The sequence below is a fragment of the Rhizophagus irregularis genome, chromosome 26, assembly GCF_026210795.1.
Source record: "Rhizophagus irregularis chromosome 26, complete sequence".
NCBI classification, from domain to species: Eukaryota; Fungi; Glomeromycota; class Glomeromycetes; order Glomerales; family Glomeraceae; genus Rhizophagus; species Rhizophagus irregularis.
The window spans coordinates 2150522-2162748 of NC_089454.1; the positions used below are offsets into that span (position 1 = coordinate 2150522).

The 12227-nt window shown below is 24.7% G+C and overlaps 4 protein-coding genes across 4 annotated transcripts; 3 read left to right on the plus strand and 1 right to left on the minus strand.

Moving 5' to 3' along the window:
- Nucleotides 1–825: 825 nt before the first annotated feature.
- On the plus strand, nucleotides 826–1607 carry OCT59_017662 (uncharacterized protein; the record flags this gene model as incomplete). Its single annotated transcript, XM_066137635.1, has 4 exons — nucleotides 826–835; nucleotides 1115–1396; nucleotides 1468–1512; nucleotides 1579–1607. 4 exons carry the CDS (start codon nucleotides 826–828, stop codon nucleotides 1605–1607), a joined length of 366 nt encoding a protein of 121 aa, XP_066004191.1.
- A 3446-nt stretch (nucleotides 1608–5053) lies between these two features.
- OCT59_017663 (uncharacterized protein) lies at nucleotides 5054–5392 on the plus strand (the record flags this gene model as incomplete). The annotated part of the gene is made up of 1 exon (XM_025324702.1): nucleotides 5054–5392. One exon carries the CDS (start codon nucleotides 5054–5056, stop codon nucleotides 5390–5392), a length of 339 nt encoding a protein of 112 aa, XP_025184785.1.
- Nucleotides 5393–5918: 526 nt separating this feature from the next.
- Nucleotides 5919–6379, minus strand: OCT59_017664 (uncharacterized protein; the record flags this gene model as incomplete). The annotated part of the gene is made up of 2 exons (XM_025311755.1): nucleotides 5919–6214; nucleotides 6307–6379. 2 exons carry the CDS (start codon nucleotides 6377–6379, stop codon nucleotides 5919–5921), a joined length of 369 nt encoding a protein of 122 aa, XP_025168576.1.
- A 4873-nt stretch (nucleotides 6380–11252) lies between these two features.
- Nucleotides 11253–11698, plus strand: OCT59_017665 (uncharacterized protein; the record flags this gene model as incomplete). Its single annotated transcript, XM_025324703.1, has 2 exons — nucleotides 11253–11259; nucleotides 11352–11698. 2 exons carry the CDS (start codon nucleotides 11253–11255, stop codon nucleotides 11696–11698), a joined length of 354 nt encoding a protein of 117 aa, XP_025184787.1.
- Nucleotides 11699–12227: the final 529 nt, after the last annotated feature.

The window sequence follows — 12227 nt, forward strand, 5'->3', positions numbered from 1 at the left end:
GAAAGATTTATTTTTGCTAATGTTTTTAATGAATTTTTAATTATTACTTATATATTATATTTATATTAGGTTAATAAAGTTTATGGAATGACCCAGAATCCAGAAACAAATGATTATATGATAGTCTTGAGTGATAAATGTAAAAAATGTAATCATGCATGTCATACAATATATTTTCAACAAAATTTCAAAAATTGGACTAGTAGTAATAGTGATATTGATAAATTTATTCAAGATACTCAGTTATCAAACTGCTATGCAAGTAATGCATTAGAGTGGATACCTTATAATAAATTTTATGATATCAAATATATTGCAAAAGGGGGATTTGGCAAAGTATATAGAGCAAATTGGATTGATGGAAATATAATTGATTGGGATGATTATAATCAAAATTGGAAAAGAATAGGTCAAAATATGCTTGTAGCTCTGAAAAGTTTAAATAATTCAAAAAAAGTTACACTGGAGTTTATGAATGAGGTATGATCTATTTATTATCCAATGTATATTTTGAAGAATTAATTTTATTAATATTTTTTGTATAAATTTTACATAGGTTGCATCACATAATAAAGTTGATAGTATTTCATTTATTATTAAGTTATACGGAATAACCCAAGATCCAGAGACAAAGAATATGCAGAGAATGGAAGCTTACGGAATTATTTGAATACAAATTATAATGAATTAAATTTTAAAACTAAGTTCAATTATTTATTTAATATTGCATCTGGACTTAAAAATATTCATGAAAATAAAATAATTCATCGAGATTTACATATTGGCAATATACTAAAAAATCGGGAAGTTATTCTTATAACAGATATGGGATTATGTAAGCCTGCAGATTACGATCCATCAGAAAATACAAAAAATAATGTATATGGTGTTTTACTTTATATTGCTCCTGAAATTTTACAAGGACGAAGTTATACTAAAGCTGCTGATATTTACAGTTTTGGTATAATTATGTATGAAGTAATTTCTGGATTATCTCCGTATCATAATTTAAGCCATGATAATAATTTAGCAATTAAAATTTGTCAAGGTCTTAGACCTAGGTTTAATATAAAAGTACCTCAATTAATTGTGCGTTTAATTAAAACATGCTTAGATGCAAATTCATTAAATCGGCCAACAGCGATTACAATTAGAGAAGAATTGTGGAAATTTATAACAGAAACTTCAATAGAAAGCCAACAACAAATTAACGAAAATGTCGATGGTAATTTATCATCAATTAGCAATAATATATCTTCGGCTAGCTCATGGTATAAACCACATTCAGAAGCTATTTATGAAAGTAGATTACTTAATTTTTATAACCTTCCTGAACCAAAAAATTCCGACGATTATTATGAACAAAATGATGATATAATAAGCAAAAAATTTTCAGGTAATATTAGTTAATACGTTATTATTTCATTTAAATTTGAAAATATTAATATAATTCAATCTTTTAAATAGATTCCTTGCAAATTAATTTTTCTCAATTAAATATCAATAAAGATGGTAATATTTTAATTTAAATGATTGTATTATATAATTATTATTAATATTAATTTAATTTTTAAATAGATTCCTTACAGATGGATATTGACAATTAAACATCATTAACAAAGGTAGTAAATTTTAATTTAGATGAATATATTATATTTATTATTTCATATTTCATGTATTTTTTTTTTATTTTCTTTTTTAGATAAAAATAGTAATATATGAGTAAAGAAAAATGTTTAAAATACAGTCGCCACTGGTTATAACGAACCTGTTTGTACCGAAAACTTGTTGTATTGAACCAAGTTTCACAGAACCGATTTTTTTATAATTAATTGCACTGGATATAACGAAATCACATAATAAATTACTATATACCGCATCCGAACTTATTTTAGCCAGCCCAAGTATATCAGTTACATATTTAGTATACCGAACTATCACGTGACTTTAATTAGTAATATAAAAGAATGGACTACCGGAAAAATTATTTCTGCTAGTATCAGATAAAATTTTCATTTGAATAGCTGGTAAATACTTAAAACACATAAATTTTAAATAAAACATAGTGTTATCTGTTATAGTAAGTCATGTAATCATCTGAACTTTAAATATTACAGTATATGCTGCTATAATTTAATGGATAAAATTCATATACCGAACAGTTCAGTATATAATATGAATATCATATATCGAATTCACCATATACCGAACCAAAACGCTTGGAACGGCAGGTTCGTTATATCCAGTGGCGACTGTAAGTAGTAAGTAAAGTTTAGTCGCCATATTATTTGCAATATTTTTTTTTTCTTTTTTTAACATTATAATTTAAAATTCAGTTTAACGCTAGCTTTTTTTATTCTTACTATGACCTTAGAGATTTTTTTTTTTGCCTCTCCAAATTAATGGAATGGCAATTATTTTTTAAATACGTACAGTATGTATTTATTTTATATTTGTCATGATTTATTAAATAAATTAACCATAAATAAATTTTAAATCATACCCAAAAACTTTGTTATTATGCAGACGTCCAAAATCATGTTCCATATAAGCATAGTAAACAATAAATATTTGTGATATTTAATCTAAATGACGTAATGTGTCAAAAATATCAAAGATATTTTACGCAATAATAATTTATCTAAAAAATATTAGTATGTTAAAAACGACATGATTATGTTTGAAAGGATATATATTTACCGAAAATCATCATCCGGGTCATGTGCATAGACTTAACAATTAATTGGGGATTTTTGATCATGCTGGGTTTGTTATTCGTTATAGTGAATATCACGTGAAATCATTTCACGAATCACTTTAAACACTATATTATTGATTATTGTATAAGGAATTAAATTTGCAAGACCGTATTACGAAATGCCAATAGACTATAAAAAAACTGGATACGTTTGTAATAATGTCTTTATACGATTTTTTTCCTTAGAAATAACGTATAATAGACTATTAAAAGGATACGGAAAAATGATCATTAAAACTGCAATTTGAATACGGAAATTCACATGTTTAGAACACTAAATTTATGATGATTTGTAATGTTATTTAGTCACAAAATTTATCACTTTAATTACAGTTTATTACTAGTTATACTACTGTTATCAAGTCCGAAGCGCAGTTATCATTGCACATCATCACGTGTCGGAAAGAATAAATTTTAAGATAATATACGGTAAAATTCCATATTTACGATTGCTTTTTCTTTTTATTATCTTTTTTTGTTAAACATATAATAGTTCCTCTTGAACGTTTATTGGAAACAACTACACGACCATTTCTAAAGGCGAGCTTATTTTTAGCTTTAATTTCAAATTCGTTTGTGCTTTGAAAAATAATAATAATTAATATTTATTAAATAGATATAAAATAAAAATAAATTAAATTATATTATGAAAAGTTCTTTGTCTTCTAGAATCTAACAACCTAAAAAATGAAATAAAGAAACATAAGAATGTTTCTTTAACTCAATTAGAAGCCAAACTCCCCTTGCAAGTCTTCAAGAGTTTGCGTTTCTATAAAGAAATTTAGAGTACTTTTGGAGTCTTGTAAAAGAAGGACCTAAAAAATTCTGAAGCATTCTACAAAAAAGAAATAATCTACAAAAAGAAATAACCCACGAAAAAAATTAACCCACGTAAAAAAGAATTAACCCACGAAAAGAAACAACCCATGTAAAAAGAATTAGCCTACGAAAAAAAAAGAATTGATAAAAACGACTCACGATATAAGAACTGACTCACGAAGAACCAACCTATAAAAAAAATATATTCAACCTACAAGACGAAAATAGAATAAAATATAAAATAAAAGAATTTTAGAAGCTTAAATAGGGGAACAAAATATTAGAAAAAGAAATGTAATGGGTAAAGGAGGGATGATGAATAAAGTTTTTAAGTTATAATTTTTTTTTTTAAAAAAAAAAGGATTTTTAAAGGAGGGTTCGGTTTATTTCACCGAAAAATAACAACCAAAAAAAGATTGATCTACAAAAAAAAAAGACTCACGTTAAAAGAACTGACTCAAACTACAAAAAAAAAATATTCAACCTACAAGACAAAAATAGAATAAAATATAAAATAAAAGAATTTTAGAAGCCTAAATAGAGGAACAAAATATTAGTAAAGAAATGTAATGGATAAAGGAATGATGATGAATAAAGTTATAATTTTTTTACTTTTTTCTAAAAAAAAAAGGATTTTTAAAGGGGGTTTCACCGAAAATCATTTCACCGAACTTACCGACAGTCATCTCACCGAAAATCATTTCACCAAATTTTAAAATAGTTTTTATTGTGTAAATAACATAGCCGCAATTATTAGTGAATTATTTATTGTGCAGAATTTTATTAATATACACTAATACACATAAAGAAATGTTTTATAATTTGAATATAATAAAATGTTAATTTTTTTTATTTATTGTTTGAATCGTTTTTTATCACACATATAAATGAAGTGAGATGACAAAATTCTCTAATATATTAAAATCATTAAGTATAAGTTAATTTATGCTATGGAATTTCTAAGATGTATTTTAATCAAATAAGCATCAAATATAGTAATATTATATTAAATATAGAAAACAGCTAAATACAATAAAAATTGTTTTATAATTTTTTTGTATTTTTTATTAGTTGTCGGTGAAATGATCGTCACATTAAACAATCACGTGATAACTTGATATGAATATAAATTTTAAAAATTCCATATACATTCGTATGCATTAAAGTATATTTAGACCGTGGGATCTCGCTTCGGTGAGTCCCCTTAAAGTTACGATAATTCATACCAGAGTGGCGCCGCCTACGGGAGGTTTGATTATAGCGTAGTTATAGATAGCGTTTGACTTTTGTATATCTTTAGTTCTTGTCTATCTTTCTGTAATCTAGTTCACATGGATATTAAAAATAAAAATAAAATAAAACATTCGTATGCATTAAAACGATATCGTTGGTATATTCCGTTCACACTTTAACACACTAAAGTCCATAATCAAACTATTGCTACCCTTTATCCATGAATGTAGTATTTTATTTAAAATGAATATATGGAAAAAGAGGAACGAAAAGTGGAAAATTCAACGTGACCTGTTAGGATTAACAAAAAAATTGTTTAAAGACTATCATCAAACGTATCGTAACAACCCTTTATCACAACCTTCATCACGAAATAGTCAAAGAAACATTTGTGATTTCAATTATACAAATCCATTTAATAGTTTTCGTAATTTTAAATTATCAAAAGATTTTCTTTACATTTTATTCTCTTCTTCTAATTTTTTACATAGTGGTCCTTTTTTTACGCATCTAGAAGCGAATGTCGATATTACTTATAATTCTCCTTCATCTACAGATGTTTGTTTATTTTATAATGTATAGTTTTGCCACGACTAATTCTTATATAAGATATTTTAACTCCATAGTTTTTTTCTTATTATTGTAGATAATAATTAGTTCTTTAATTTTTTCTTTTCTCCTCATACCTGCTCCTTCATCGGTCGTGTTGTTGGAGTAGTCTATGGTATATAATAATTAGTTTGGGTCTGCCCCACAGGTAGATGATGGACTAAATGTTGGGCGCAATTCTTGTAATTAATGCTCTCTTAGAATAGTCCTTCCGACTTTACATAAAATAAATAAATAAATAAATAAATAACATTCGTATGCATTAATAATTCTTTTTGGAAAACATTTAAAAAATGGTATTGCGTATTAAATATACAAAAACTTATATCAAACGTATACAAAACATATCATTTCCATAGGCAAACTATAGACTTTCCAAACATTGGTATGTTATATTATTAGTCATAAATTATAAATTTATTAAATTGTTCAACATTAAAAAAGTACAAATAATGTATATTAGCAAATTTAATTGAAAAGATTAAGATAACTAAGTTAATTAAGACTGACTATTACAATAATCCCAGGTGTTAAAACGCCAATTAGCAGCATCACCGTAAATAATATAGCAGAAATCATTGTTAAGTGGTCCACGACGCTTATCTTGTCTACCACTACCTTCAACACTTGCAATAAGCCAGTATGAATCATTTGATAATGTATCAATATTTAAATTTGGAGGATTATTGTCGCATCTATGGTAATGTTTATTACCAGCTACATAATTACCATTATTATCTGTAACCCAAATCTTACATTCTGCGAGAACGTTTCTAACAACTTCAGCGTGATAACCTAGTAATCAATTAAGTTTTTAGGATAAAAGAATATAATATTTTGCTTAAAGTTCATATCATATTCGAACTTGTTCAATTTGAAGATTTTACCTTCAATGACTGTTGATACAAGAGCCGTAGCAAAAAAAATGATAGTGAGCGTGAAAAAGATAGAAAATTTCATTATGCGTGAAATATCTTGATTAGGATAAGGATTTAATATTAGTTACCAGAAAAAATAGTAATTAAATCAAAATTTTAAATAAAATAAGTCATAATTTAGATACCTGTGGCAAGATTTTTTAGAAAGTTTAATCGTTTATTAATATTACAAATCTTTGACGGGAATTCGGGATATATATATACATATTTTTTTATATGTAAATATTTTAATATTTTAACTATAGATAATTTTGTATTTATTTGTTCAAATATGAATAAATAGAATAAATAAAACAAAAAGAAAGAATTTATAATTTATTGCGTGAAATCGTCATAAAATTTATAATTTATCGCGTGAAATTATCATAGAATTTATAATTTATATGATACATTACCTTATTTTTAATATGAAATGAAATTCATACAACTTCACACGGAAAATATTTCGAAAAATAGAATAAATAAAAACTAATTCCACTTTTTTTGTTTAATATATAGAGTTGATCAATATATCTTGAATAGACTTGAGAAATTTGATTGTCAGGTTGTCCGGTAGTCAGGCACGTATTTATTCTTATTCAAGTGTCCCATATATTTTTAATTTTGTTGTAATATCAGTTACTTGAATGTTAAAGCGATAATATCTTGGAAAAAAAAAAATATTCAATAATAACAAGGTAACCTCGGACGATTTTTTTGAAAAATTTACCCAAGAATCTGGAACGAAAAATGATCGGCAAAATTAAATTCCAGATTTAATAGGATTGACATTTCAATTTCTAAATTTATTTTGATTTTTTTTGCATAAACATTATAGTGGTTTTAATAAGAATTTGTTTGAATATTTTATTTATTTATTTATTTTTTATTTTCATTGCGTGTTGAATATTTTTTACTCACTACTATTTTCGGTGAAACGTCCACTCGACGAAATGTCCATTCGGCAAAATGTCCATTCGGCAAAATGTCCGCTCGGCGAAATGTCCATTCGGAAATAAAAAGACGATCCGATCAGCAATGAATAAATAAAACAAAAAGGATAAATTATTAAGTGATCTCATTACTTGTGAAATTCATATAAGTGCGCATAATAAAACAACGATCTCATTAACCGTAAAAGTTACCGATCAGAAGAAATGAATAAATAAAAACAAAAAGAAAGATAATTTATAATTCGTGAAATTAATTACAGCTGATTTCATAATGTACGGGACACTTGGCAAATTTTAAATAACTCGAAAATATTCGATAAAGCTCAAAATAAGATGAAATTATACCACCATTCTCTGAATAGTATTCCGTAAAAGGTTCATATTTCCGGAATTAAATAACCTTATATCACAGAATTTATCGAATTATTTACATTTTACGGGAATAGTTCTGTAAAAGGTTCATTTTTACGGAGTTTTTACAGAAATAACGAATAATCACCGAGGATATTCCTTATTTTAATATAAAATGAAATTCATATATGTATAAATTAAACAATCCGTGACACCCGTTTCAATCGTTTCATCGGCTTCATTTTGCCCGACAAGCCATTTTGCCGACATGATCTGATGATCGACATAGCAGGGGACCATCCTTATCACGTGATGTTACACGTATTTCCAAAAAGGAAAATTTATTCTCTACGAAAATTGATCACTTAATTCTGAGGATTTCATATGAGCGGATTCTACGCATTTCGATAAGTAATGACATGTGTCATAAATAAGCTTTGTAGATGGGGAATTGATTGGGAATTGGTTTGGAGTATGTATGTTCTTAAATATTTTATTTAATGTTTTAAGAAGTTATGTACGTATAAAATAATAATTTTTTGCAAAAAATTCTAGTCATTTGAAATTATTTGTTTTGTATTTTTTTTGCATCAACTTTATCAACTTTATGAATTTTGTTAATTATATTCTTTGTACTCATTGAAGATTAAATTTTAAATAGGATTAAGTTGTTGGTTATTTTGGTATTATTTTGGTATTAATTAATTTTTTAATAAAATAAATTTTTGTAATTATGTATTTTTAAAAGAATGTGATTTTATTTATTTTTATCATAATTTTTGTTCATATTTATAAATAAATATATCAGTTTATTACTACTTGTTACATTGTTTTGAATTTGATATTTGAATAATGTGTCAGATTAGCCAAAATATATTAATTTTCTAATTATAGACTTGAGCCATTTTGAACCAGTTTATTTAGCACCTGTCGTTCATTGAAAATTTATTTTATTAAAGAATTAAATAAATAATAAAATTTTTAGTTTAAATTATGTGTAGATTTTATAACAATTAATAAAATGAAAGTACGTTTTATTAAAAAAAAAAAAAATCTGAAATTTTTTTTTTAAATATAATCATTGTTGAAGAACAATTTCTTACTTTTCAAAAAAAAAAATGAAAAATGAAAAATTCATTAAAGAAACTGATCTTCAGTTTTTCCTTCAAAAAAATCGATAAATACTTTTTTTTTTTTTTAGTAGAAACCAATTTTTGATTTTTTTTTCTTTTAAAAAAAATGAAAAATATAACAATAATCTTTCATCCTTTCGCCTTGTTAGTTATGAAATTCAGTTATTAACAGAGGATAAAACAATGGATTAAGCAATCTGGTGCGCGAATTTTCTTTTAAATGTTCTTATATATTCCTTTTAATATAAATGGCATAGCCGTCATCTGATAGATAATCAATTTCTTCTCATTTGATTTTTAGAAAGAGACATTTTTATTTCATAATTTATACATTAGGACCTGCTTTTCATAGTGAGTGATTCGACCATACGTTATTTTATTAAACGATCATAAAAAAAAAAATGTTGGATCTTGGTCAAATGCTTGAAACTGTTTCTAATCTCTTCATTTTTGTCTTTGAAAATTTTATTGAATCATATTTTATTATGTTCATAAGGATCTCTTGAAAAAATGCACTTTTTATTAATTAAAAAAAAAAATGTTACGACACCACTATAAAATTAGTTTGATCGGTGGGTGTAAAAATAGAATTTACATGATCGAATTTGGTTTTTAACAATAAATATGTTTATACATTTATTAGAAGTATGAATAGTTTTTTGATTAATAAATAAATTTATTATTATTATTTATTTAGTGCACAAAAAATTGCGACTGTCAATATTAAAACCCCTAAAATTGAGTCAATTTAAGATTTATTTTTACATATTTATACTGCGGAGCCCAGTCATGCACATGATATAAAATAATCGTTAAGAAATCACCTATTAACATATTCTCAAAGTTTTGCCAATAAAATTTTATATATTAATTATATATCAAATATATTTTTGAATTATTATTGATTTATTGATGGCTTCATATGTAGTGATATTTTAATTTAATGTACTATACATTATTTTTTATTAATATAAATATTATACATAATTTGATTAACAATAATTATAAATTTTAGCAAAAATTACAAATTCTTTCTACGTTATTTTGTAATACCTTAATTAAAGGTTTTCAATATAATAAAACTACTAATGAAATTTAAAATATCTTAAAATAAGGTAGAAACAAATATATATATAGTTAGTTTATTCAAAAAGAAAAAAACTAAACAATACCGATATTCTGATATTATGTAAAATCGAAAGTCGTAATATTTCTGGGGAAAATAATAATATTATTTTGGAATAAAGTTTATAAATTACAGCAGTATTAATCATTTAACAAAAATTAGAAATTTATTCTTATGTTAAATGTAAAATTAAAAAATTTTATTTATTTATTGGTAATAAAATCAAAAAAAAAATATTATATGTAAATATTAACTAAACTATTAACTGTTAAACTGATATTTAGGTGTACCTAAAATTTTAATTTTACAGTTTTTTTTAAAAGTAATCTTTGAAAAATTTAAAGAAATTTAGATCTTCATTGTAGCACCAGGTTGGCAGTGATGATTGTTTGATTAATTTTAAAAATGACTTGTTACATATATAAAAATTTTTCTTTTTAATATATATTTATTAGTAGGGTTTATTACAAATTCCCGACAACCATAATTTCGATAGTCTACAATTCTATCACCAAAATCCCGATAGTCACAAATCCTTGACAGTCAAAATCTCAAAGTTTTATTTTTGAAAAAAAAATTATATAAATTTTATAAATTTCCAATTAAACAAATAATTTTAAAATACAGCGGCGCAGTATCGGGTTTTAATTTATCCAATATAATTAAATATAATTAACGAAAATATTTGTAAATTTTATCAATATCAATGCAAATTGTGTGCAAATTTTATTAATATTAATGCAAATTAACTAACGTTACTATATTAATTAATGAAATTAAAAGAAAACATTTTTTATTTTAACTAAAAGGACTATGTACAGTCTGAAATTAGAAAAAATTGCATAAAAAATTAACTAATCTCAAATTCATCTTTGGCTGTCAAGATTTTAGATCATCGGGATTCTGTGACTGTCAGTGTAAAGGCCGAATTACCTAAATGAAATTATTAATCTGGGGCGCAGTATTATATTTAGTTTAAGTGTGTAAAATTTTTAAATGTTTTAAATTTACTGCGTCCGTAATGACGTTAAACTAGTTTGAATACCTTCATTAGTTAATTTATTTTGTAGTGAATATCCTTGAAATGATCTACAATAGGATTTGAACGTTGGAATTTTAAATTAGAATTTATTAATTTAATTGGTAAGAACTTAAGATTTTCTGAAAAAAAAAAATTTTAAAAAAAATTTTTAGAGCTTTATTTTCTTGAATTTTTTTTTGTTATTTTGATTTTATATTATGAAACTCGGAAATTGTTATAAATTTTATCAAATTTAATAAAGGATTATTTTGTAGTTAGTGGTGGCAAATGTCTTTATGACTGGCACTAGTTCTACATCAGGATTTTAAAAAATGTCTGGTAAATTGGTGCCATCACTTTATTGATCGTATGAGAAAAAAAAATAAAATACAGGTTGTAGATGATTTATTCGGTATATTCTCTTTTTACAGATAGTCCGCTAATAATACCTTCCGGAATTCTAGATTTATTGTATTGTTCTAAAGAACAAAAGAGGTGTATGTTGCACAGGCCATGTCACAATAATCACATGGTAGGTGTAACCGTGAAGATTCTTCATGATCAAATTGATCGAAGACATTCACATTGCTTACATATTCATTGCAATACAGATGTGAGTTACAGTTTTGGTATAATTATACATGAAGTAATTTCTGGATTACCTCCGTATTATGATTTAAGCCATGATAACAGTTTAGCAATAAAAATTTATCAAGAGCTTAGGCCAAGGTTTAATATTAGAGTACCTCAACCTATTATTATTATAAAAGATGCTTAGATGCGAATTCATTAAATCGACCAACAGCGATCGAAATTGCAAGTACTGTTATTATGTAATTTAACAGAAATCCCAAGACAAATCGAAAAAGAAACCAATGATAATTTATTAATAAGTAATAAATCCCTAGCTAACACAAATATGAAACACTCAGAAACTATTTATATAAGTAGGGAGCCTAATTTTTTTAATAATTTTCCTAAACCATAAAATTCTGATGATTATTATAAATAATAGTTATTATGCGGACGTCCAAGATCATGTTCCATATGAAAAGCATAGTAAATGTGTGATAACTATATTTATATTTTTCATTATTTATTAAATAAATTAATCATAAAATATAAGTGATATTTTTTAAAAACTATAGTCTATATCTAAAATATTTTAGTAAAATTTTTTACACACATGTCACATGATTTAACGATATGAAGAGTAAACAAAAAATATAACAAAAATTAAATATTTCTCTTGTATTAACATTGTCTTGTAAACGTGTTACTTGTTGTCAACTTTTACAGTTTTATAG